The 27,852-nt window shown below is 49.3% G+C and overlaps 1 protein-coding gene across 8 annotated transcripts in view; it reads left to right on the top strand.

Moving 5' to 3' along the window:
• Window positions 1-27,852, top strand: part of LOC149365508 (uncharacterized) — a 620,172-nt gene that overhangs the window by 235,854 nt on the left and 356,466 nt on the right. For all 8 annotated transcript variants that reach the window (XR_016282891.1, XR_016282892.1, XM_089543220.1 and 5 more), the window contains one exon: window positions 2,576-2,692. Coding sequence is in view for 6 of the 8 variants with exons in the window: in XM_089543220.1 (XP_089399346.1) it covers window positions 2,576-2,692 (117 nt within the window). In the remaining 2 variants the exon portion in view is untranslated. The remainder of the gene's footprint in view (window positions 1-2,575; window positions 2,693-27,852) is intronic.

The following is a 27,852-nucleotide window of genomic DNA, read 5'->3' as shown; positions in this document are numbered from 1 at the left end:
CTTGTACCTTCCTTCCCCACTATGTCTCCCTGTTCTTCCCTCGCGTCGCATCGACTCCGGCTGTCTTCCCGTTATCCCCATTCCGCACTCATGGCGTCATCTGCAGCGGTCCGCCGCGCGGCGAGTGCTGTCTCGGGAAAAGGAAAGATGCAGCAGACGCAGGACAACAACGTCCCAGGTCCCCGTCACTCAGGATGTCCTGCGTATAGCCCCTTTCGATCCCATACTCTACCTTTTTCCCCATTTTTTGTGTCTTGTTTGGGTTTCTATTGGTCTTCTTGCTTTTTGTTGATTAGGAGAGAAAAAACGTACGGGAGCTTTGCGTGCCTGTAACGGCTTTTGTGCAGGACGGCTTGGAAGACCTCCAGAAAGGAAAAAAAGGAGTATAAATGAGCATAAAGGGGAAGGTATTGAGATAGAGGACAAAGCGGCTCTCAGTGCCCCTTGCGTCTTCTTTCTGCATTACTCTCGGGCTCCTTGTCGTACTCTTTTACTTGTTTATTTCTCCGTTCTCGACGTCCCCCGTCCGTTTCTTTTCTCCTTATTTCCCGTTTCCCTCCCGTAGTTCTTTTTTCTTTCTTCACGGCACTCGGCGTAACGCATAGCTCATTTCCTTCTATCGTTCATTTCTTTTCCCTCACCCGATCGGTGCGGCCCCGCAATCTTCCCATATTTCTTTGCCGTTCACGGTTCTGGTTAGCATTCTCCGTTGCCTTACACGTCGCCGTCGCTCCTCCTATTCTCTCCCCATTTCTCCTCTTCGTTTTCCCTAGATTCCTAACTCTCTCACTCAGGCCCCCGTCTTATTACGACGGCGTCGATTGTTTCTCGTCTCGCCTTTCCGCGGCGGCGTCCGGAGCGAGCCCAGTGGACGTCCCTAAAGCCTCTGCGTTTCATCCCTAATGGCATTATACTGCGTGCGGGACCCGAACGCTCCCTAATTCCTCACTTCTCTCTCTCCCGTTTTCCCTCAACGTATTCCTTCGTACCGCTTCCCGGACGCGCCTGCCTGCCTTTGTTTTTCGCGGAGACCGTCAGTGCCCCAACCCCTTCTCTCTCGCCTCCATTTTAGCTTTTTTTTTCATTTACATGTACTTACTTATTTCCGTCCCTTTCGTGCGATTCATATATTCATAGGCCTACGGCCACCTCCTCTCTACCATGTAGGGGCGCTTTGCGATTTGAAACAAAATTTTCCAGAAACTTCGAGCTTACTTTCGAATGTCATTACTTGCCATGCCAAACGTTTTAATGTTGTGCTTGCTAACTTATCGCTTGCAAACGAACTCTTGGATGTTGAGAAAACTTTCAGTGTTTGACCTTGAAATTATTGGATTTTACCGGCTGCTAACCGGAGAAACATTTTTTTTTCAATGTATTTTATGAATATGTGCAGTGCTCTTCGTTTATCGCTTTGATATTCTGTTTTTTGTTCTTTAAATGTTCTTTTAAGAAAGAAAATGACGCAGTATCTGTCTCACATATCTCGGCGGACACCTGAACCGCGCTGTAAGGGAAGGGGGGAAGGTGGGAGTGAAAGAAGAAAGAGGTGCCGTAGTGGAGGTCTCCGGAATAATTTCGACCACCTGGGGTTCTTTAACGTGCACTGACATCGCACAGCACACGGGCGCCTCTTGCGCTTCGCCTCCATCGAAACACGGCCGCCGCTGTCGGGTACGAACCCGGGTACTCCGGCTCGGTAGACGAGCGCCTCGGTAGACGAGCCACCGCGGCGGGTTGATATTCTGAGCCGGCATTGTTTTTATGCGAAGCATACTACTTTAGCTACCACTTCAGCCCTTCACCATGGTTATGCGCCTCCAAATCACGTGATACATGACGTCACACCACGTGACACGATGACGTCACGACAGTAGAGAAACGGGGGGCCCACCTCGCGCCGTCGCTGTGGTTGTGCGCCTCCAAATCACGTGATACATGACGTCACACCACGTGACGCGATGACGTCACGACAGTGGAGAAACGGGGGCCCACCTCGCGCCGTCGCTGTGGCTGTGCGCCTCCAAATCACGTGATACATGACGTCACACCACGTGACACGATGACGTCACGACAGTAGAGAAACGGGGGCCCACCTCGCGCCGTCGCTGTGGTTGTGCGCCTCCAAATCACGTGATACATGACGTCACACCACGTGACACGATGACGTCACGACAGTGGAGAAACGGGGGCCCACCTCGCGCCGTCGCTGTGGTTGTGCGCCTCCAAATCACGTGATACATGATGCCACACCACGTGACACGATGACGTCACGACAGTGGAGAAACGGGGGTCCACCTCGCGCCGTCGCTGTGGTTGTGCGCCTCCAAATTACGCGACACGATGATGCTTCGCATTCTCCAGGCTTAACCAAGTTAAGCCTCAGCCATTTTTTGTCCAGTCCTTCATATCATCTACTCGTGGTCAACACTGGCTGCTTTTCCGGCAAGGTTGTAGTCATAGGGGACTTTTTTTTTCCCCATCAAGCCATGCCGTTACGGCGGGCGTTTCGGATGCATTCGACAGAAAGTTAACGATTTTTTTCACTTTCCCCCATTCTCTTGGCATTCTGCAGGACTGAAGCGTACCACAGAACAGCTGACGGCGACGAAGAAATCACCATTCGGCAAAGCGACAGCATTCCTAACTTGTCGCCTTTTGGGAAGGACCAGCGTCGCTGCATCCAGGCTCTGTAAGTTAATTTTTCTTTCTTAAGTTGTATACCGGAAAGAACATAGACTTGAGATGTCGTTCAGGTTATCGTGTAAACCAACTGCTTTCGCTTTTTGCGGTGTTACAGCGCTCTAATTTCTTCGGCAAAAGTAGACTTTGGTACAACCTGAAATTAAAATTTGAAAAAATTTGGTGGTTTACCTTTGCTAACCACGAAATATTGTGCGAATACAGATTTTTGCAGGAAGACACCAACGTCACAAACCTGACAGCGCGATTAAAAACGCGTTTCCTTTCCTTTCCTGATTTGCGCACAGATGGAGGTTGATGAAGACGGCAATGTGCAGTGCACAGCGTGATAATGTGCTGCATTTAACACGCGGCGTGACCGGCTGCGTGCTCTCGTGCAGTGGCCAGCGAAGCTGATGTGTTCGCGTCGTCGCGGGTTCGAATCCCAGTCGCGGCAATGTTTATTTCTCCAGGTTGGCCAAGGTCACCCTCATTCGAAGTCTTTTTTTTTTTTCTCGCCATTTCTGACATCACTTAACTAACTTCAGAAGTGTCACCATACACCTGCGTTTTTCAGGATATGAGGCTAATGATGCTTTCGCGGTAAAACAAAGAAAAATCCAGATGCGCTCGCAGCAAACGGAGAGACTGGGGTTCTGTAGTGCGCTCACGTGTCGTCGTGCCCATGACAGACAGCATGAGAGCTACCGCTTATTTCTCGGATCGCCGCAGCGTTCCCCTTCTGTGAGCAGCCTCTTCCGTCCCGGTCCCGTAACAGGATAGGCTTATTATCTATGCATAACCGGCCCCTACTCCGTACGAGCTCCTCTCCCGCATGGCGGTCTCCATCCCAAGGTATCTCTTCAGTCCTGGAAGATGCGGCGTTGCCTGTGTCCGTGCGGCATCGCACGAGCGATCTATGTTTATTTCCTTTTACCGACGTATCTACCGTGGCTTAATATATCAATATTTGTACTTAGCTGCCAGCATATGATGGCGCTAGCTCTGGCTGTAGTTCTTCCTTTTGTTCATGCTTTCTCTCATTCATTGTTTTGGCGCTCCGGCTAATACTAGTTTTATACGAGCATTTATACGAGCTAAAAAGAATGGATAGCTTTTTTACTAAACACAGCTTGCTAACAGATTCACAGTTTGGGTTTCGAAAAGGACGCTCTACCGAATCTGCTCTCCTCTCACAAAAAGAATTTATCTTGCAAAATTTTGAACGCAAATGTCTAACTCTCGGTATCTTTGTTGATTTCAGTAAGGCTTTTGACTTTCTTAACCACACTATTTTGCTTGCTAAACTAGAAATGTATGATGTTCGAGGAATGTGTCTCCATCTTCTACGGTCATACCTCACTGATCGAAAGCAGGCTGTTTTCTGTGATGGACATGGATCCACTCTCCAGGCTATAAACTGTGGCGTGCCTCAGGGCAGCCTTTTAGGTCCTTTTCTCTTTAACGTATATATAAATGACCTCGTAAACATTGACAGTGACGTTAAATTCATTCTGTACGCAGATGACACCAGTATTTTCTTAACGGGCTCCTCAACAGATCATTTATTAAATCGCGGTAATGCTGTTCTTAAAACTTTGCATGCGTGGTCCGTTCAAAATGGGTTGTCTATTAATACCAATAAATCTAAAGCTGTTTTCTTCAGACCTAAAAACATCAAAATTAACTTAAACGATGATCTTCAACTTGGTAACCATAAAATAGAAATAGTGGACACCTTCAGATCACTCGGGGTAATTTTTGACGCCTGTATGAGCTGGACCGCACACGCAACACATCTTCGTAAGAAATTAGCTCCTTCCGTTGGTTTTCTTGCTCGGTACCGCACTGAATTTCCTCCCTGTATAAAACGAATGATTTATCATGCCCTATTCCAATCACACATTAACTATTGCCACATAGTTTGGGCTACCACATCCAAAACAAATCTACAGAAAATTCTAATTCTCCAAAAGAAAGCTATCAGGATTATCGAAGGTGCCAGTTTTACTGCCCATACGGCTGAATTGTTTATTAAGTATGAAGTAATTCGTGTAAATATTTTTTTTCAGTACCGCCTATTATACTATCTCAAATTTTCTTCACCATCAATATGTAATTTTTTGCTTAATATCGCAATGTTAAAGCCCATAGAAAAGTATGTTCAAACCCGATCAACTGCAAAATGGACACTTCCACGCACTAGAACTAATTATGGTAAACAAGCACTTAATTTTCTTATACCTAATGTTCTAAACAGCTACGAATCTAACCAGCTTAGCATGTATAACCTCCGACCACATGATTTAAAAGTGTACTTTGTAAATAATATTCCATAACTTCTTATCATATATTGTAGTTTGTGTATGTATCGGTGTCCTTTTCCCATTTGTCATCAACCCAGCAGTGTGTGTAACTTTCAAATGCATCTTGTTCAGTTTTAATTGTTTTTTTTTCTAGTTTCAAACTACATCTCTGTGTAGCAATCCGTTCAATTGTAAATATTAATTCTTTCTGTAGTGTGCTCGTATGCGACCTGCCACCGTTGTATGAATGTGTTTATCTTATTTATTATGTTGTAATGGCTCTTAGATGAGCCACAGGCATTTTCAAGCTATTTTCTTTAGCTTTTGGCCTGTGGCTCATTCTAAAGAATGTGCACATTTTTGAAATAAAGTTTGGATTCAAAAAAAAAAAAAAAAATTTAAATGCGGCTGCGAAAGCTGCTTTCGCGTTTTGTCTTTGTATTACGGATATCACCGGAGCGGAAAAATCCGCGCGTTGTTTAGGCACTACCAACGCGACCGCGTTCGCCAGTTGCGGACGTAGACTTTTCTCAACTCTGAACATGGAAACCGTGGGACGTCCAAATACATTATCGAGGCATCCTTTAAGCCATTGCACGATCCATCTGCGATGTGTCATAAAATTACCCATTATTAAGTGTTTACCTTCCCTTGCTTACAGCTTCAGTTTTAAGCCTGTATAGGCCGCCGCGGTGGCTCAGTAGTCATGGCGCTCGGCTGCTGACCCGAAAGACCCGGGCTCGATCCCGGCCACGGCGGTCGCATTTCGATGGAGGCGAAATTCTAGAGGCCCATGTAATGTGCGATGTCAGTACACGTTAAAGAACCCCAGGAGGTCGAAATTTCCGGAGCCCTTCACTACGGTATCCCTCATACCCTGAGTCGCTTTGGGACGTTAAACTTCCATAAAACATCTACGAACTGCATGACGCCGAGCTGTGCTTCATGCCGTCGACCAAGTTAGAGTTGCCTGGCCAAGTCTGAACGATTCTATTTTATTGCAACAAAACACAGGAATTTGGCTTGCACCCCGCCTGTGGACCGGTGTGTACCCGGAGGCACCGCGGTCAAACGCCGCGCCTCCCGAGTACGAGGCGGATACTCAGACTATTAGGTTGACGCCTGCAGTAACGCGAAAAAACAAACGTGACCATGCACCGGGCACATTTCATTCTTCGGTCACACACAGACGCCCCTTCTTTCCTGCTTTGAGTATCTACGTCGAATCAGGCCAGGTACAGTGTATGCTCCGTCGGGCCGTCTCGTCGGGCGGGTTACGATGTCCCCTTCGCCCCATACCTCCCCCCCCCCCCCCCCCCCCCCTCCCTGAACGAAACAGATGGAAGACGGACCACCACGGCAGTATACGCGTGCGGCGCTCGGTGTCTTTTGCCCGGATGAAGAAATAATGGGGGGGGCCACATTGCTGCAAATGAGAGAGAGAAAGAGAAGCGACGGAAGAGAGAATAAAGGAAGAGGTACGAGAAAATGCGGAGGAGGAGATGGAGGGAGAGGAGCAGCGGGAGGAGGATGCGTGAGACAAGCTTCGCCAAGCCCAGGCCTCGTCGAAGACGCGAGTATACGCATCCTCTCTTCTTCTTCCTTCGTCTCTGCACGCCCTGGCCGGTCCGCGTCCGTACATGAATCGCTCGGTTATGGGGACGACGCATTACAACGAAAGCCTCGGATGGAGCAAAGAAGGGGGGGTGAAGCGAGCAACGGACATCGCAGATATTGGACGTACACAGTTTGTGTGCGTGTTCCACTGTCTCTCCCATCCCGCGGCGTTGGCGCGTTATGATAAAGCCGCCACCACCGGTAGATTCGTGAATGTTTTACAAGCGTGCCTTCTTTATGGGACGTTGAATAGGTAAAAAGGAAAAGAGAGCTGCTGCCGACTGTACCGACACCTCCCCTCCCATATACCCTCCCCTTCACTGCCTACCTCCTCCATGCTGCCGCAGACGCGCCTTCTCGGTTCTTTCTTTCTTTCTTTCTTTCTTCCATTCTTTCTTTACTCTCTTCTGTCTCTGTTGCTAGTGGCTAGCGGCTCCTCTCCCTGACGCAAAGGTTGTTTGTCATTTATGACGAGAAAGAATGCGGCACGCTTGCGCTGTCGGTGATGCCGGCGCTACCGCCTCGCGGAGTCGCCGGGCAGCTACAGTGGCGCCCCCACACCGCTTACGACCCCCCCCTTATACACACACACACTCGGCATCAGCCAGCCGTCTTTGCACGTCCTTCTTGTTCTTCGCTTTGTGCGGCCGTAGTTTCGGTAGGCGTATCGGCGGGCGGCTTGGCGTTCTCGCGTAACCGCAATGTGATTGGCTCCTCCCGCGACGGCAGCACGGCGCTATAGGGGGCGCCCTCGAAACGCCGCCGCGCCCCGCCGCCTCCGGAGTGCGTCATTTGTTGAGGACGACAAACCGACGTTAACGACGCCGTGTTTGTCGGATAATGAGGAGAGGTCACTTTTGCCCGGGCTTCTAGGAGGGGAGGGAGCCAAATATCGCGGCGCGCGCTCCGTATTGCACGCCGGCGTTCGAACGGGATATACACACTGACACTTTGAATCGCGGCGCGCCAAAGTTGAGCTACTCGCGGCGGTGCGGAAGCCTTTGTAATTGCAAGCGCTGCCGCGTACAGCTAGCGCGTGCCACTTATTTACGATATCCCGCATAACTGCATGCTATTCAGCAAAAAGGAACTTTGTGTAGGTAGGTAACCGAGACGAGAGGAGGCGGAGGGGTGGGTAGGAGTAGTGAGGGTGTCGGACTTATAAGCCATGCTGTGTGGCAGTCCTAGTTTGGTGCCAGCGCTAAAAACCGGCGGTTTGAAAGAGAACGAATCGCTCTAACATCACAACCACCGTATCTCTCTTCTCTCCGTAACTGGAATTCGAAGAGCACCTTTCATTAGCGCACTCGTTATAACCAGAAGCAAAGCGTTAGTTCGAATAAACCGGAAGTTCGAATTAAGCGGGAATCCGCTGTACACTTGCTGTCAGGACGCTCGTTCGACTAGGTTGGACGGGGAATGAGAGAGAAATTATGGTATCCGTCCCAAGCACGCAGTGGAAGGTTCAAACAGACGGTCAAGGCAGCTACTGCGTCGCAGGTAGAGCGCTCCGCAGCGCGCGTCCGAGCTACTATCCCTCGAATCAATTATTCGCGCTGCCCATAGTAGCCCCCGCTCTCAGCGCGTTTAATCATTAACGAACCGCCGCTCACTTTCCTGCGCTCGCGACTACCGCGCACATGCATAGATTCGCTACGCCGCATATCGTTTAACGGCGATTTAAAGCATCCGCGTAGAGCCGATCGAAAGAACCGGAAAGAAGGAAAGAAAAAAAGACATGGAATCGAAGCGTGCAGTATTCGAGCACGGAATAGAATCGTGAGCTTCTCGCCTGTTCGCGATGACCCGTGCGCTTCTTGGCTTCGGCTAACTTGTGCACTGTATATAGCGAAGCCACGCTCCGTGCGATGTGTTGTAGTTTTCTCCGTGTCCGCTTTTTATCGCCGCGGCGTCGGAGGCGGTTTCGTTTCTCCAACGCAATCGTGCGCGCACCACCGTTTCGAAATTTATGGAGTGTGTGTGTACTGCTTCGCTTAGCACCGCTTTCGTGTGTGTGTGCTTTTTTTATATATGCATTCCTCTGTCTGTATATATCGCTTATCTGTGCCCGCGCGGTGCCTTAACGAAGCAGCGGGCCACCCAGTGTCAAAGTTGAGCGAACCGTAAAGCCGCCACCGTGGCTTCGGCACGGGTTAATATTCCGTGACGTATGCGACTTAGGTTATACTCTCATTTTTATTTTTCATGATTCGTTCGTTTTTTCTCTTCCTTACCGAATAATCGCGGTGGCCTGGAGCGCTAATACGCGAGATTTTATGCGCTGCCTCGGCTACCCCGTCTAATCCGGCTCTTGTGCACTTATTATACTAACGTCGCAATTACTACGTTCATAAATTCTGCGGAAGCACGTAATGCATGCATTGGTTCATGTAGTGCGCACGTAATGTACAGTCTTTGTCAAAAGTAACCAGGCTGCACGTTTTTCTCCTAAGTCGTATATTAAAGCTATTACGCCAGCCTTCAGGCTCTAAATCTCTGTATGGTAAGAAGAACCCCTGTTCTCACCTTCAAATAACTTTTTGATCTTTAGGGAAGCCGTGAGGGCTCTGTTATACGAATGAGAAGCAAAGCATGGAGCGTGGTTACTTTTGACAAAGGCTGTAGATGGTGTGTATGTAGCGTGCATGTAGGGCGAATGTAGCGTGCATGTTGTGTTCATGTAGTGCGAATGTTGCATGCATGTAATGCGTATGTAGCGTGCATTTAACGTTCATGTCCTGTGCATGCAGTGCATTTGTGCCCAATGTCCACCCTCAGAAAATTTTCGAACGGAGGACGCTGTCGCCGCCCCGCTTTATCCAGGCTGTGGCTAAGTGGCACGTAGTAACGCTTTTGCTGCAATTTTACCGCAGCTTCTCACGATGAGAGTTACCTAAATATAAGCCCTTGTTCGGTCGATGTGAATACAGTTGAATCTCGTTATAACGAAACAGTGGATATAACGAAGAAATGACGATTCTCCTTAGAAGCTCGGTATACACGGGCTATAACGAAGCTACGGCTATAACGAAGTTATCGCCGAGCCCCTTCAACGTCGCTATGACGATGTTCAACTGTACTTCAAATACACGAAAGGAAGCCTGTTGTGAATAAAAAGAAGTACTTGAGGTCTTGGACTTAGGCGTTTACTTCGAATCCGGATAATCTTAAATATCCAGTCGAAAGGCGTTGCCGTATAGGGGTCACGTTCAGCTAGTATGTATCGCCCACGGAGCCTCTTTTTTGTTCCACCATGCTTGTGTACTAGCGATGGGCGAGCAACATTTAACGCGATATATGGGCGCCAAAGTCGGACTTCTTCGAACTCAACACAACCGTGTTCGTGTTTCGCTTACGCAAAACAATAAAGAAAAAATCCGCGCGCGGTGTTCGGAGGAAGTTCGTCGGCATAATGCATTCGACCCGAAGAGAGAGCGGAAAGGAACACCAGCGCACGCGGCGTGCAATCGACATCGGCATCGTCACGGGTGTGCCGGTATTCCGATGCAATAACGAGGAAAACAAAAACAAAAAAAAAGGGAGCCAAACTCGATTCTAGATGTAGATATGCGGGTTCACGTACAGTTTTTTTTGTTGTTGTTCTGTCCTCTGTTTTTTGGCGGCCCCGTACTCTTCCGGCGGCCTGAAATGCGACGCGCGCTCCGCTACCGGTGGGTGTCATCACATCCCGTCATTGTCGAGTGGCGCGACGATCAGTGTGTGCCTGGGTGTATAGTATATACAGTATACGCGGCGCCGCACAGCGACTGTCGACTAAACGGAATAATAGGAAACCGAAAGCATAAATAGGAAAGAAGAGGGGAATAAAACTGCGTAACCGCGGGGCTATGTCAGCGAATATGCGGGGCGCGGTTGGTGTACGCGGGGGGGAATTAATGGCGTGGCGCTTCCTGTTGATCGGATCGTCCTGCGAATGCAATGGCCTGTGAAACCAGAAAGCCAGCGTTGCCGATTCGGGGCGCTTATTGCCGGTCGCGCGTTTGTGAGTCTGTATGTGCGTGTCGTACTGTTTTTCGGTGTATGAAGTTCATTGTTTTATTTTTTTTTAGGCCTCCAGCTCCACGCTTCGCGGTTGCTGTCGCCGACAGCAATGACGACGCAGTTGCGTGTCGAGTTGCGCTCGTCGGGAACGTTTGGGTCGCGGTGACAATTTATACAACTGAGCTGTAGAGTGCTGGGTATACTGGACTTAGGTAAATCTCGTCCTGACGAGTTGTGCTGTAACTACAGCAAAATCGTTACATAGTGCCACTTAGCCAGGGCTCGGATTGAATTGGGCGATGACAGCATCCTGTATGCGAAAAATTTTTGAGGATAAGCACTGGCCACACGCGGGCTACATGCACACTACATGCACGATACATGCACATTACGTACGCACTTCATGCGGTCTACATCCACTCTACATTTTCACTACATGCACACTACACAGACACAGCATTCACACTATGTGCACATTACATTAGTCAGATTTAGCGTAGCTGGACAGCCGTACGACAAATACGGCAATGCGTTGCCGTTGCTACCATTGCCAGGCTTGCCTAGCCACATTTGCCGTATGGTAGCAGTTGCCGTAGTTACCGTGTTTACCGCACGAGAGGGGGGGGGGGGGGGGGGGGGGGGGGGGGCTAAAACTCTAGCTCTTTCAAATAGTGCATGCACAACGTGCTCCATTAGATCAGACTATAGATCAGACTATAGCAGATACTCGATTTCATTCGCCATTCAGCCTCGAGGGCGGCTCTTGAGCTTTGCCTGACGAGATCGGTAGAGAGTGCAAGTTGCACAATGGAGCTCGAATGCGACCTCTGCGAACCAGCTCGCATGACTTCACACTCTGAGGGGCGAGAGGGGGGTGATCACACACGTAAAAGATCTGCGGTTTTATAAACAGGCCGCAGGCTTCAAACAGCTCCCCAGGGCGTGCGTGGGTGCTTAGCTCCGTTAGGGGATGAAAATCGAAGCGCGCGTGAGGAAGGCGCGCACCTCTTTTCCCCACGTGGACTGGAGGTGTGTTAGGGATAGGGAAACGTGTCCTGAGGTCACATTTCCTGAGGTCACGTGCCCTGAGGGAAGTCGCGGGTAGGTGGTGCGAACGAGATGACAGTGGACTTGAGTTGTACTAAATTGACGGCTGATTCAGTGTTTGGTTTGGTTTGGTTTGGTTTATGGGGTTTAACGTCCCAAAGCGACTAAGGCTATGAGAGACGCCGCAGTGGAGGGCTCCGGAAATTTCGACCACCTGGGGTTCTTTAACGTGCACTGACATCGCACAGTACACAGGCCTCTAGAATTTCGCCTCCATCGAAATTCGACCGTCGCGGCCTGGATCGAACCCGCGTCTTTCGGGTCAGCAGCCGAGCACCAGGCTGATTCAGGGGTTATATCGCAAGCCTATAGGGACATATAAAAGGAAAGCAGAAAACATTGCTGACCCTGGTTTTTGAAAGCAAATGGGTGCTTGTGTCGGCGTTGCTTCCGCTGGTTCTGGTTAGTGATGCTGACTGAGATGACTACCGACGCAAGACTGTTTGGCGCGTAGGCCATGACAAAGGCGCCGCCCATCCAGAAGTGTAGCCCGCCTTTCTGTCGTTGTTTTAATGCGGAAAGCATTGTACCACTAATCGGCAACGAAACCCGCTGTCGGCGTTAACCAGTAGCAGTGGTCCCGAAAAATCCCAGATGACGTCACCGTGGTAAGAGAAATAAAATTTCTTCCGCAAGTGCGAGGTATTAAACCCAACAATTTCAGATTGCGAGCCGAGCAAGCAAAAAAACCGCGTTGCTTCTTAACAAACAAAGGTGAACCTAGTACATGCGTTGCCTTACGACTGTATGCTTGTGAGTAGGTGTGTCATTAAAGATGAAGATAAAAAATTAAAAGTAAATAACAATAAAACTGTAATCAAAATAAAAACGAACAGTGTTTTCTCACTCAAAACACGTAAGTAGTCATAAGTTCTCTCTAATTTTCGTAAGCTTGAGCCGATTGGAGCAGCCGACTCAGTGAAGCTGGGCTCGTCTATGAGGAACAGAAGGCGGGAAGGCGCGTATAGAAGACCTATTATATTACTCTATAGTGGGGACTTACAGGTGCAGTGAACAGGAATATGAATTCGTCTTTTTGCCGCGGGAACTCGATCTACGCTTTCCCAGCATTCTTAGAAACCTCGATTTATTGTCCTGTGCGGCCGATTTCCCTAATTAAATCGGGTTAACAGTCCGGCTCCCCCCCCCCTCCCCTTTTTTTTAATTCCCCGCATACGGTGGGAGGAGTCGACCAACTAAAGGAGTGCCTTTCAGGCAGTCGCGTGACGACTTTGCTTTCCCTTTTATTTTGTTTCTTTTATGTTCCCGTGAATAAATAGGTCTAGTCAGAGACTACATAGCTGCAAATTAGGCCCACGGAAAAAAAAAAATACACGTGGACTCTTTGCTTTCGCCGATCACTACGTACCACTCCGCCGATGGTAGAGCGGCAAGTCGCCGCGGGACTGGGTGAAAGGTTGGCCGACTTCTCCCGCCGTTTGCGGGGAATTTAAAAAGAAAAAGGGCGGGAGCCCGACGTTAATCCGATTTAAATTAGGGAAATCGGCCGCACAGGACAATAATTCGAAGTTTCTATGAACGTGTAGATCGAGTTCCTGCGGCAAAGATACGAGTTCAGATTCCTCTTCAGTGCACCTTTAATGGTCTCCGTGCCCTATAGGAGCGCGTGCATCTGATCATTGGGTAACAATGAGCTGATGCAGAACGTGTTCGTGGGTTACACCACCACTCTTTCTCTCCAGACAGTTCATTGAGACTTAAGTGCCACTCCCGATGTGCTCACAAGGAAATGTGGGTGAAATATGGACGAAAACCTCGCAAAACAACTGCCGGTGAAAATTAATGTATGAACTGCAATAGACAGTAGATCAAGCAAGCCACACCAGTTCATTCTAGCCCTTGTATATTTGTGTTGCGCTAATAGAAGAGCGAGCGAAAATAACGTGATTGTAATCGACTGCCTTTTTGTAACTGCTCATTTACTTTTTGTTGCCGTGATTAACCACTGTAATCAGTCACATCTGAGATGAAGTACTTGCATACAACGCTTTTGCTCCCGTCTGCAGGCATTACGCGAAATTTCCAAACAAAAGCATTTGCTGAGACCGTCCGCTTACAGCTCCTAGCGCTCACCACACACATCGTTTTTCGGGGCTGTGCGTTGATCGAGTACGAATTTATTCGGGCGAATCTGTGTTGGATATTGATTACGTGTGTTTCGTCCTATAATTGGATACAAGTCGAGAGAAAGCGGCTTTTCCCCGTCAAAGTACTTCTTCCAGACAATAACGTCGGCAGAGTCTTATGACCATGCTAGCATGATAATGCAGGGAGTAGCAGATGAGAGGGAGTAGTCCCCACCTTGTATTGTCGGGGATAGTCCCCTCACTGAGTTGTCACACCGCTCCCTGCATTGACACGCTACTCTCGCTAGCAGGTTCTTAAGAACAGGCCGACGCCATTGGCTGGAAGGGGGTCCCTTGACGGGCAAAGGCGGCTGTTTTCTTGACTTGCATCCGACGCTATAGTCGAATACAACTCAAGATCAGAGCTGATTTTCCCCGTCATAGGACCTCTTTCCAGCCAATGACGTCGGCAGAGTCTTATGACCATGCTAGCATGATAATGCAGGGAGTAGCAGATGAGAGGGAGTAGTCCCCACCCTGCATTGCGGGGATAGTCCCCTCCATGGGTTGTCACACCACTCCCTGCATTGACACGCTACGCTCGCTAGTAGGTTCTTGAGAACAGGCCGACACCATTGGCTTGAAGGGGATCCTTCGACGGGCAAAGTCTGCTGTTTTCTTGATAGTCGAATACAACTCAAGAACGGAGCTGCTTTTCCCCGTCGTAGGACCCCATTCCAGTCAATGGCGCCGGCTGATTCTCATGAACCTGATAGCGTGAAAATGCAGGCAGGGGCTATCCGCGACCATAAAAAAAGGGCTATCGGCCACTCATCGGCTACTCATCGGTCATCGGTCACACCCTGCACTTCCACGCTAGCAGGTTCTGCAGAATCGTCCGACGCCATTGGCTTGAAGGGAGGATCCTTTGACGGAGAAAAGTCGATTCGGTCTTGAGTTGTATCCGACTTTAGTGGCTTCCAGAATTTCTCCCCCTCCACTCCCTCCTCTCCTATACCCACACAGGCGCACCGCGGCGCATCCGTCGTCGATGCGCTACTACCTCAGCGTTCGCTCCGGTGCGCGCCGGTCGGAATTGAGGTTTTGCCGCCGGTTCCACACAGGAAGCACGAAATCTGGATCGTCCGCGCATTGTATGCAAAACTGCGCCCTGCCTGCGCTCGCGCTGCCGTTGTTTCTATATTCTCTTTTTCTTGTCTGGGTGCTTCCATTTTTTTTCCTACTTTTTCCTCCCCTCTAGTGATGAGAATCTCGACGCGTGTATATTTGTCTCTCGTGCAACGCACACCTACACCGCGCTCACTTCCAACTGCATTCCCATGGCGCAAGCGGTATTCCGTCCCACCGCTTCCTGACGGCTTTCTCATTATAATCTCTGCCGTGCTGTAATCACTGGCTACGTTTTTTTTTTTCATTTATTATTTGATGCATTTGCCCACGCTTGCCTGCTTCTTGCTTGTTCCACGTGCTGACTGTGGTGGGTTCACGCGCTTTCCGACCTCGCCTCGCCGACCTTATTATAATGCGTTCGAGTTGAGCGCCGCGCCGCGGCGTCATTTTTGTGTTCCCCGGTTTCATCCGCCGTTCGTTATCGTTTTTATTTATTTATTTTTCTGTGAACCGCGCGTGGTGAACTTCCCCTCGAGCGCTGCAACCAACGGCGCACCGATAAACCTGTCTCTTAGGTGCATGTTGGAGTATATCGTATAGCGCAAGTACAGTATAGTTACATCGCGTATAGTGATTCCGATGTATCGCTGATACTCCTTGCAACTTGTGTTCTAAGCGTTACATGCTTTTACAGCGCATCTAGGCAAAATCAGAAGATCGTCGTCCCCTCCGGAGCTACAACCTAAACTTTCCGAAAGACAGATAAGGCAGCCGAACGTGTCGCTGCACAGTTGAAAAGGAAGCGGCGACGGCTCTTCAAGCCGCGAGGGCACCAAGAGAGAGCATTCACGCTGGCCAGCTTGATCGAGCAGGAACAGGAGAAAGAGGGGGCACACCCGGCAGCCAGAGGACCTCGCCGATACCTGAATGCGGCTATTGACTGCGATCTATGATCCGTCCAGTCTGCTATGCTTTCCCTGCAAACCATTCCATACTTACACCTTCCCTTGACGGCAACATGTGCTACAAATTTTGTTGCGCACGAATGATGACGATGTTGACTTTTGTTGGGACGAGAGCAGCTCTGACACTTAAGGCCGTGGCTAGAGGTATTTTCCTTTCCACAAGGTGGGGTCAGTGACCCACTTTTAACGCATCTCGCCCGAGAAAAGCCTAGCATTAGGACAGGGGAAAGCTTGTGTCCATTGTGTCACCGGTGGGCGGCCGGCGTCACTGGGGATCGAACCTCGCACCTCGTACATACGAAACGCATGCTGAAACCACTAGACCACCGCTGCAGTGGCTACACGCTGCTTACGCGTCAATATATTTACCTGCCGGATATGAGTTGAATGGTACGGGTTCCGTTTCGAAGCGTTGATGAATTGTTGGCTCGACCTTCACGCGACAAGCTTGCAAATACGTATTTCGGGACAAAACTTTCGAGCAACCTAGCAGAATGTTCGTTATATACCTGTGCCAGTGGCGGTCCCAGAGAGTAATTTTAGTGGTGGTGGTGGTGGGGGGGACAGACTTCTGTATGGACAAAAAGAAAAAATAGGTAGAAAAGATTTTTATTTATTTTATTTACACAAAAATTTTTGTGCGCTTTGTTGCTAAAAAATAACTGGCGAACGGTATAGGTGGTATACCATTACTCATTCTTTGAATGTTAACGTTTACGCGAGCAATATTCATTTCGATACCAGGGGAAACAAGCCGACGGCTGAGATATCCCACCACGGCATGTCCACGAAGGTCAAAGCACCTGCAGGAACACGATACCTCGACAATCACTACGAATTGTGCTCGTATAACTACCAACGTGTAGAACGTGGAATTGTGTAAAATAAGACAGGCGCTAACACGGTGAACGTACAAAGTAGGGGACTACTTGAAGCATCACAGACGAAAAAGCTTTCCATTTCTACGTCAAAAATTACATCTCGCCCTATGAGAGCCCGAAAACGGACGTTCGGGAAAATGTGCAAAGGCTTTTGGGGAGAGGGGGGGGGGGGGGGGGGGGGGCGGGCTGTGCCTTGTTTTGGAAACGAGACTGGCAATTAGCAAAGCAATATTTCTGCGTCTTTCCGAACTCAAGACGTTTTTGATCGAAAAAAAAAAAAAAGTCAGTTGTGTAGACTATGTGCCGATCTGTCAGGGTTAGTTCTTCTGTTTATTTTTTGCCAGTTCTAGTGTGTTGCTTCATATATCATTAGGAGACGGACGTCACTTCTTTGGTTCAGCCGTATTGGCTGCGCGAATACTTCGCGCCATTCGCTATGTTCCGCACTCAATTAAGTAAAACGCAGCAGGACGCCAAGAAGTCCAACTGCTTTTCGTTTTAGATCTTGAATCCGATTATAAATGACATGTCGCGCCCTCTGTACACAGCGTCTTACAACCGTGACGCACTTAACGTCGAATTCCGCTTTTTTTTTTTTTTTTTGCTGTCGCGCCCGGCAGAGGAATTTCCTATTGCCGTTATAACAACTGCATTTTTCCTTTCTTCAACAAAAACGGGTAAAAGCGCACGACAAACCGCCACACCACAAGACAAGGAGCAGCGTAGAATCGTAGTGCCGTGCTGCGCCCGAGCGTGGATGGAGGAGCGGCCTAAGAGTGCGTAGTATGCGCTTTCGTAAGTCGCATTCTTTCCTTATTGAGTGAACCACCTACTGTATGCAGCTTCCCTCGTTCCGGCTGAGAAAACCGCGTTACGGATGGGACAAATTCGACCCGGAATATATATAGATATATATACGACAACAATTTTTATTCCACTATCAAGGAGATTGGTTTTGACGCTTTCGCATGGTCGTCACGGCTTGCGAACGATCTTTTTTTCCCCTCTACACCTCTTCTTTTCTCTGTCGACCGCTAAATAAAAAAAATAAAAAAAATAGACGGTTCTTCGCGTACGGAATAACGAGACCTGACTCTAATGAACTGTTGCTGCTGCTGTTGCCGGCCGCAGTGTGCGCGTAAAAGCTAGGAATGAGAAGAAAACAGAAGCGAAACAGGAAAAAGAAGCGAGAGAATCTAGAATGCGGTTCCACGGTATTAGGGAGGCGCGTATGATATATCGGAGTCGGCCCGAAACGCGTATACTCGTTCCTGCAGCAGCGTCCGTCCCGAGGTGGCGGCCGTACGGAACGGCCGCCGTTCACGAAAGCTCAGCACGCTCCAAAGCGCCCCCCCACCCTCCTTCCCCCCACCTCCGTACTCCCATATCCGCGTCCGCCCGCCCCTCGCGATGCTAATTGATACCGAAGCGCCCGGCCTAATAGCGTTGCACGCGCACGCTTCGCCGGTTTGCTCCGAGGACAGAGGCACACGCACGCGCGGTCAGGCAGCGCCAGCCTGTTTGAGCTTTCGAGGTTTCTTTCTCTCTGCTCTTTCCTCCGCCCTTCATTCGCTCTTCTTTTCTTACTGCCTGCGCTCATCTCTGGTTCCTTTGTACCCAGCGTACGGAAGCGTGCAACAGAGAGAACCGGCGAAGCCCAACACCTCCCCCCCCGTTAGCCGCCTCCCTATTAGACGTCGTGGAAAGCACGTGGTTAGGTAGAGACAAGAGGCGAATGAAAAGGCTTTCTTTTTGTTCTGCGAAGCTTGGGCCGTCGTGATCATGTTTCTTTCTTCTTACTCTTCTTTGGTTCTGCGCGTACGCAGTCTGGTACGCTCCTGGTGCGTATAGGCGAGCAAACTGTCTGCTCTGGTTAGCCCGGCCGCATGTCTTCTTAGCGCGAATACAGCCCATTGTAGCCTGCCCTGTCCGCTTGCCTGTAGATGAGAACGGGCGGCGCGATGCGCCGCCAATCCCAATGCCTCTCCAACCCTTTGGTGTTTTTTGTATAGCTAACCACTGCACCGTTTAGGTTCTCATGCTAGTGTCTGTATTATACCGCCTTTTTCAAAACTTCTCATGCTATCAGGCACACTCACTGTGTGAGTTGTGTAGGATCCCCGTTGCTTGCGATCTTCGAAGTGAGGAGGAAACTTTTCCACACTCCTAGAAAGGATACTAGCACCTCGCTATAATTTACAGCAAAAAAAAAAAAAAAAAAAACGGCTGAGCCGTAAACTTTTGCAAAATGGCAATGCCTTAAGTTACGCCGATCGTTGGTTACACTCTGAACAGAAAGGTGTAAAAGGGAGTGAGATGTCCCCTAGTGCACACTATATTATAAAAAGGTGTATATAAAGAGAAGAGCTGACTCCATTTTTACTCCCATATCGGCGTATTATTGTTTAGACTATAGGTAACTAGCTATGCACCCTGCCGACGAAATGGAGTTTGTAGGCCGAGGCGAAATGCAGATTTCTCATACAGGCCGGCACACTGGAGGATGTAAGGAACGTCATATATTAACACGGTATGCATGTAAACACCATCGCAGGGTCTGGTGCAGAGGTTTTTGACTGTTGCATCTGCGAAACTCCCAAGGAGGTTAAATACTAGAGCTATACTAGGACAAGACGGTTATATACTCGAATCCCCTTCGAAATTGCCCATAGGACTCGTGTATCACAAACTGGCGCTCTGATTAGCCAAAATTTGAAATTGAAAGTTAACCGACTGTCGCGCCATCTGGGGAGTTCAGTGAAATTACTCGGCGCTTCGAAAAACGAATACAGTTGTGAAACGAAAAAGTAGCTGAGCGGCAAAAATATCTGGCGGCCCAGATCATAGGTGGCGCCAGCTTCTGTTAAACTCCGCGAAGTGGCTATGGGGAATAGCCGGGTTACGAAGCAAAGTTCCTCAACTCGTATGGTCAAAGCCCTCCGCTCTGGTGGGCATCCGAATGTCAATCCTTTCCGTATCGGTTAAACCGTTACTCGCATTCTTTCCCGCAGAGCACCTTATATAGTATAGTAATACGCAGATCATATGGCATCGTGCGTCCTTGCCAAAGTTTCTACCCCCGCTTACCACCCCCAACGACGTGTATATGCGTCCTGTGCACATATTGCATTCCCAGCACGAAGCGGCAACAACGGCAGCATGGTGGCGCCTTCAAAACAGCGTGCCGTACTCTCGGCGAATACCTATGTACGGGTCTGGGCAATGCGAAGCGAAAATAGCGAAAAGAAATGAAGAACAAGATAGAGCGAATTATCGAACCTAAAGGGGAGAAAACAAAGCTACGGCGGGACAGAAAGGTCTCTCCATTGAACGAGAAAAGGTGGAGAGGGAGGCCACCCATTGCCGCCAGCGACGCAGGTTAAGCGTGTCCATGAATTATGGAACGCAGCAGGTAGTACACAGCGCGCGCGCGTGCTTCGAGTGGGCCGGCCGAATCGAAAGACTGCGCTAAAAGCGGGAGGACGGAAGACGAGTAGAGGATGAAAGGTGGTGGTTCAGGGAGGTAAGCTATGGAGCGTCTGTCTGTTGAACGTCGCGGCATGAACCGTTTTTCAGATGTAATGCAAAGCCGTGTATTGCAGTCGTTTCTCTACATTCAAGTGCACTCTGTGTACTCCGCTAGCCCTAACGACGTACTGCGCACAATATGTCAGGTACCAGCCACGACTGAACACATCACAGGGAAATGGGCAAACCATGGCGCTGCCGGGAACAGAGACCTGAGCATCGCACCCGGGGACGTTGGACCACATTTTCACACAGCCTGGCTAGCTGTCCAAACCTCAACGCAATGCTACGTTCACTGCCTGTGGAAGCACACTGTCACTAATATTCTGCAGAGCGGATTACGGCCCAAGAAAGATACTGTTTGCAGAGCACCGGCTTCGAGCCATGCGAGCGGCGACACTCGCGACGTCTCTGTCATTGACGTGATGTGTCTTTCGTTCTACTTTTTTGGTTATTTGTCTATTTATTTTTTCTGGCCAAATAAATACGGTTACCACACCACTGAGCTATCGTCTACAACAAGAACGCGTTCGAATGCGATTGTGAGATGGTAACCCACACACTGCATATACTTCAGTTTGCTAATTCCGCGAAGAGAGGTTGGGTTGTCCTATTCTGTCGCCGATCAGGCTTTCTTTTCCTTATTGGAGAACGGTCAACAAGTAACATATGCCACGTCAAAACACTAATAACATCGTTATAACGTCGACCGTATATGGCATCGCTACGTCATTTCCATGAAAACGTGAACTGCCTACCAGAGAGGGGAATTCATTTTTTTTTTGTCTGCCACGTGCGTATACAGCCGAGGACATGAACAGAGACCCGCTCGGAATGGCGGAAATACGTGGAACGAAACTTGGCCCGAAAATGAGATACGAGGCCGAAAGAACGATTACAAAGAAAATGTTGGTTTAGAATTTCTCCTGCATCTCTCCTTGCGCTCCCAGCGAAGAGGGAGTCAAGTTAGAAACCAGGCATGGGGGAAAATGAGGCAAACGGTGGGGCAATGCGACGAACGACAAGGGAAGAAAACGCGATGCATCATCTCTTCGGGAGCATTTGACCGTCGTCCTCGAGTCAAGACGAAACGCACGTGTGCGAAGAAGACACAGGCTGGGAGATATGAGATAAAGGCGGACAGGGAAAGCGATGCCTAAAAGAGAAAGGGAGATAGGGAAAAAAGGGGATTGTGCAGAGGTGAGGGGGGCAGAAAGGGACGACGGAGGCGTAGGGGGAAAAAAAAGTGCCGTCCGCAAGGGGTTATATTGCTGGTAGCACCCGCGCGCTATGATTGGCCCCGTTCTTCAGCGCGCTCCGGCTAATCCAATCAGAATTCTGCGCGACTGAGTCGAAATAACCCCCCAGGGTATTACGGCGGCTCGGACACGACGGGGTAGAGAAAGAGGAGGAGTAGAAGTAGGGGAGGGGGAGGACTAGCGGATGACGGCCGTCCCAGCTCTGCACGGCCGAAAACGCACGACCCGAAGAAATGAAGCTAAGAAAATGAGGAGGGTTGGGGAAGGGAGGGAGAAGAGAGGGAAAACGAAACAACAACCGAGCACGGCTGCAACGCGACGGCGAAAAGAAATAGTTCGGTGACAGCGAGTAGGAGATGATATCCTGTTTCATCACTTTTCCTCGGCCCTTCATTCGTCTTGGATGCTTATACTTCATCCCAGTCCACTCTCCGTGCCATTCTTACTTTCTTTCTTTCCTCGTTTCTTTTTTTATTTTCTTCTACCCATCGCTCTATCTTTTTTTTTTCCTTCTTTCCTCCCGTATAGGTCGTTTTTCGCTTCGTATGGAGAAGCCAGGTCGCCATTTTCTTTCCCATTCTTCGAGCCTTTCTTTTCTCTTCCCCGTTGTGTTGCGTGGCGCGTTGCGTTTCTGGCCTGGACTACGAAGACCCGACCGTTTCGTTAGCAGCGAGAGACGATAATTACTCGAGATCCCCGTGGCCGTGGCGCGATATGCTTGTTTGTCACGAAGTATGTTTCTTCGGAACGCGTCCCCGGGGCTTAACGAGGAATAACCGACTTCACGCCCTGTCCGGGCGCCCGGTAGTACGATCTAGTGTAGGGGGATACACATAGAAATATACATAAAGTGATGTTAAAGAAGAAGGGACATCAAATTTTTAGGCTACGTTTCTTTCAATTCGTTTTTTTTCTTTGCGGATAACTGCGGGTATTAGTAATATTTATTTGAAAATGACCTAAAAATAAGAGAAATAGATGGTGCCGGCCACGGAAACCGCCTTATGTTCGCCAGACACCTGATCTGCAGACGGGGAAATTAAAGGGAAAGGGTTGAGGATATATAGGGAGTTCAAACGAAGAATTAATGAAACGGTTGCAGATTAGTTGTTCTTTTTTGCCGATATATGAAATAACACGGACTCACACAATAGGTGAAATTGATGAAAAATTTCTGCTCGTCCGCATTTGTTCTGTCACAGTTACCGGCAGTCCGCGAGAGAGTTCACTCTCCAACCTTTTTTAAAAGCAAATACTCGAAGGGGAGTGCTGCCGAAGCGCGTACATTATAAACAGGAAGGAGTAGAGAGGCAGCAAGCTATCATCTAGAGCAGTCACTTTCATCATCATCATTTATTGACCCTTAAAGGCTCCTGGGTGGTGGGGCATTACATAAGGGGGAGGCATTACATAACAAAAATACACCAGGTCACAATCAGTGTTATATACATGTACTGGCAGGATATAAAGAAAAAAAATGTACATGAACCCATCACAGAGAGTGGCCAAACATTTATGAAACGGTAGTTAAACACAAAAAGAATAATCAACATCGGGTTTTTAAGTGCGACAGCAGCAATATGCGGAACTTACACGGATCACGTTCGATGACAATGCACTCGGGTAATGAATTCCATTCTTCGATGGCAACGGGTAGCAGTCACTTTCATATAAAGGGAGTGCGATATGGGACAGATTACTCGCTGTTTACTCCCATATAGGCCTAATCATGCTCTGAGTGCAGTGGGACTCTTGCAGCATCCACGACAGTCATAGCTTTCAAAGGGGTAAGGACAGTTTTTCATTCACTTTAAAGTGATTCGCAACGGTGGCTATGTATAAGAACCCCACACCATGACCCAGTAGCAAACCCGGAGGACTCTTTACTTTTGACAAAGGCTGTACATGTCATCGTACCTTAGAAATCGTACAGCAGAAGATGAAATGCATCCGTGTATTTCTGGCGACCTAATACAGCACTGTTTTTACCCAGAGCTTCGGTACCGCACACATAACTTAACCAGCGAAATATGACAGAAGCCAACAGCCACAGAAACCAAGGGGCACAGGGGATTTTTTTTTTAAACTAATTTATTTATTTTGTGGTGTTGATCAATTTAGAATATTACTGAATATGTTATCGCTTAAAGCTAATTGATTAGAATCGATTAACACTCTCAAGGTTAGGTTACTTGTAAACATAAATACCCCCGAAAGCAGAAGGTTTGACAGCCGTCGCCGTAGCTCAGAGGTAGAGCACCGGACGCGTAATTCGGAGGTCGTGGGTTCGGATCCCACCGGCGGCACGTGGTTGTTTTTTCTTCTGCTTTTCTAATCAATTAGCTTTAAGCGATAACATATTCAGTAATATTCTAAATTGATCAACACCACAAAATAAATAAATTAGTTTAAAAAAAAAAATCTCCTGTGCCCCTTGGTTTCTGTGGCTGTTGGCTTCTGTCATATTTATAACGAGCCCCTCATTCCCCTTCCTTGTTTGCTTAACCAGCGAAAGAGCGAGACACGAGGAGAAGAAGAATACAGGACAACGCTGGACTAACAACTGAAGTTTGATCGAGAAACGGCCAACCTAGGTCACCAAAAGACGCATGCGTATCAGACACACCAAACAAAACAAACAGATTCGGTACCGGCTCCTGCAGGCAATGACGTAGATCGCCCAGCGCGCAAATCGCCGCAAGTTACATGCGTCCTGTTTGTACAGCGCTGTTCAAAGTAAATTAATGCCCACTGTGTGATTTTGCGCTGTAATTCGTTGCTCTGTTACTGCGCTAAAAGTCATCCGTCTGTTTCTATTGTCATGGTGACACAGAATTCGCTTCCGCGTTTTATGAACACGTCAACGCTGTGGGCCACCGTAGGATGGTCTAGTCGGGAATTATACAACTTCGTAATAAGGGAGTAATTACTACACTTCGTCTACGATACACACCCATAATCGATATTGAAGTTACTGTGAGCAATCAAGAATGTAGCGAGGCGCAGAAGCAGCCAGTACAATCACGAGCGGTTATTCCACTTTCAATTGTCGACATTACGGGAATCCTGAATAGTAACAAATTTAGTCGCTTAATAGGAAATAAAGACGCAACAGCTGTTTCGCCTCCCGAACCGCAGGGAGCGGACAGAGGAGGGCGTGAAAAAAGGGAGATGGAGAAACAGCGGCTCTGCTGAAGGGCTCCAGATTCATTTCGACAATCCGGGGCCGTAATTTCTGACATTCCCTTCCGTTCCGTTTCACTTTTTTTTTCCTTCGGCTCTCATTAGACGCAGCTTCCAGGTAACATAGGCCGTGACGTCAGCGACAGAGGACCAAACGAAACGTTACAAAATACTGTCCCTGAGGTATTTAGCGTGCGCGTTAGCATCGGGCAGAACACGGGTGCTCACATTTTGTCTCCGTCGAAATAGCGCGTAAACGGGACTGAGACTGAGTTTACGCAAGCAGTAGCACCAGGCGCTCGCGCTCAAGGTGCCGATGGAGCTTTCGCCGTAAGACGTACTACGTGCCGCAGTTTAAGAGGCATCCCAGGCTCCATGCCAGGCTCCCTCCCCTCAGGCACCTTGCCGCCGCCGCTCAAGAGTCCCCGAGTCGCTGTCGCCATCTGGCGTCGCCGCCGGGAAGGAAAAGAAACCCCTTCGGCGCGCGCCTTTCACGCCCGTTCCCGAGCTCTTTCTCTTTTCATCGTTGCGGACGATCCAGTTTCGCGTCGTCGTCCTCTCGGCAGCGACGGCAGCGACCCGTTCGCTCTCCGCATTTTTTCCAGCTCTCCCCGAAGCCGCGCGCGCGCAGGCGCGCCAGCTGTTTGTTTAAAGCGGAGGAATGGGCGCCGAGTTATAAGGGCGGAGAGCGCGTTTTTATAATGAAGGGGCGGAGCGACGGCGTTCCATCCGCCCCCCCCCCCCCCCCCCCCCCCGTTTTCTTTCTTCCACCCCTGCCCTTTCTCGCCGCTACTGCGCTCAGGTCTTGGCCTTTATCCAAGCTTCTTGGCTTGGCGCGACCTACAATCGTTGCGTCACCCTAACGCCTCACACCGATACCTCCCGCCTCCTAGCGCTCTGCTTGCCCAACAAGTCGTCTGGAGCGCTCCGAGTGGGGTCGAGGCAGCTCATGTCGTGTCCCATCGAGTCATCGTACTTACTCTAGAGAGGAAGCAGCGCCGTCACTATCTTGCCTCTCTCTCTTGTTTGAGGCTCTCAGACAAGAAAAACAAGGAAACTAAAAAAAAAAAATCAAAAGGGCAAGGCGCCCGCACCCAACGAAGTTATCGTGGGCGTAAGCCGATGAAATATATAAAAGAAAACATAACCAGGGCCTGGAACTGGCCGAAGCGTAAAATTGAGAAAGAAAGGTTTGGTTTGGTTTATGGGGTTTAACGTCCCAAAGCGACTGAGGCTATGAGAGACGCCGTAGAGGAGGGCTCCGGAAATTTCGACCACCTGGGGTTCTTTAACGTGCACTGACATCGCACAGTACACGGGCCTCTAGAATTTCTCCTCCAAAGAAATTCTAGCCGCCGCGGCCGGGATCGAACCCGCGTCTTTTGGGTCAGCAGCCGAGCACCATAACCGCTGAGCCACCGCGGCGGCTGAGAAAGAAAGACAGGTGTGCCTATTAGTGAGGGTAGCCATTGTGGTAAGTGCGATTCTATGACTGATATGAAAGGTTTATTCGCCTTCTTCTCATATGTGTGATGTGGGTCTCACTCCAATTTCCTCGCGTAGTTGTATCGAGTGTTTAAAGTTCTTGCAGATCTTAACACGTGAAATCACTGTCGGCTATTTGAGTCACTCGGCAGATATTTAAAATTTTCTACGCCATGATATCTCAGAAGCTAACGCGAACTAAACATTTCACCTTTTAATTGCCTTTAAGCCATGGCCCGCAACTGAGGGCTAGACTTTTATGGACATGTTCGAATAGCATAGTTCTCTGCGCGGGAAGGGTCCCTTGTCCGTGATCATGACTGCTTGAATGAGACTATAGTGGCATGGGCTTTCTTCGCTTGTGTAGGGACCAAGTGCAGGAGAAGAGGGCATGCTACTAAGGGTCTCTCATCCGTGAGTGTTATTGCTTTAATGAAACCATAGTGGCATGGGCTTTATTCGTTTGTCATGGGACCAAAGCATAAGTAAATGGCATGCTGCTAAGGACCACTTGTCCGTAGCGTTATTGCTTGAACTCGACCATAGTGCTACTGCATGAGATTTCTTCGCTTGTCATGGGACCAAATGCAGGAGTAGAGGGCATATAAGGGTCTCATCTCCGTCAGTGTTCTTCCTTGAATGAGGCTATAGTGGCATGGACTTTCTTCGCTTCTCATGGGACCAGAGAAAGGAGGAGGGCAGACTGCTGAGGGTGTCTTGTCCGTCTTTAAGCGCTTTTGGGACCGTCTTAACACTTTACAACTGAGTTTGAATCATTTGAAATTTCCTAACACCGATTGCAGTGAGCTAGGCTGGGAATGCTAGAGCATTCAGCGAAGCGGAATGCTCTGCTTCTGACACCACTAAAACGCAGTGGACAAGCAACTCCCAAGGCACTCTTTTAGCATCGAGTCACGTGACGTGTTTTCTGCGTTCAGCAGAAAGGCGTGCTTATGAGCTCGAATGGTTCGAAGTCGATTTGGCCTTGGTCACTTGCTTTGCACTTGGCGTGGATTCTGTTGCGTTGTCTTGGTGGTGCAAAATCGTGGTGAGCAAAATCGTGGTCTTGGTGGTATGGCTAGCGTGGAAGCATTGTCGCGCCGCGGGACCGCGGTGTTGAGCAAAGGCGGTTTGAACCCACATATGCACGCCTCAGACCGTGCCTGGCATGTACTTGTTCTCTTTCCCTTCCGCCTCCATCACTTCCTCCTTCGTGCGGCGTAGGTGTCCACCCAGGGTGATACATTTACCGCGCCTTTCTTTTCATAACAACAGCTGCCTCCTGCACTTTGGTGCACCGGCCGCGGTGGCTCAGTGGTCAGAGCACTCGGCTACTGTGCCCGGAGTAGCTGAGTTCGAACCCGGCCACGGCGGCCGCGTTTCGATGGAGGTGAAACTCAAAATGCATCCATCCTCTGTGCGATGTAAGTGGACGTTAAAGATCCTCAGCTGGTTAAAATTATTCCTGAGCCCTTCACTACGGCTCCTCTTTCTCTCTTCTTTCACTCCTCCCTCCCTCCTTCCCTCCCTTCCCTCTATGCGCACTTGGCCGCCGCGGTGGCTGAGCGGTTATGGTGCTCGGCTGCTGACCCGAAAGACGCGGGTTCGATCCCGGCCGC

The sequence above is a fragment of the Amblyomma mixtum genome, chromosome 1 (genome assembly GCF_055824585.1).
Source record: "Amblyomma mixtum isolate Tamu chromosome 1, ASM5582458v1, whole genome shotgun sequence".
Lineage (NCBI taxonomy): Eukaryota > Metazoa > Arthropoda > Arachnida > Ixodida > Ixodidae > Amblyomma > Amblyomma mixtum.
This window is presented reverse-complemented; position numbering and strand designations above follow the sequence as displayed.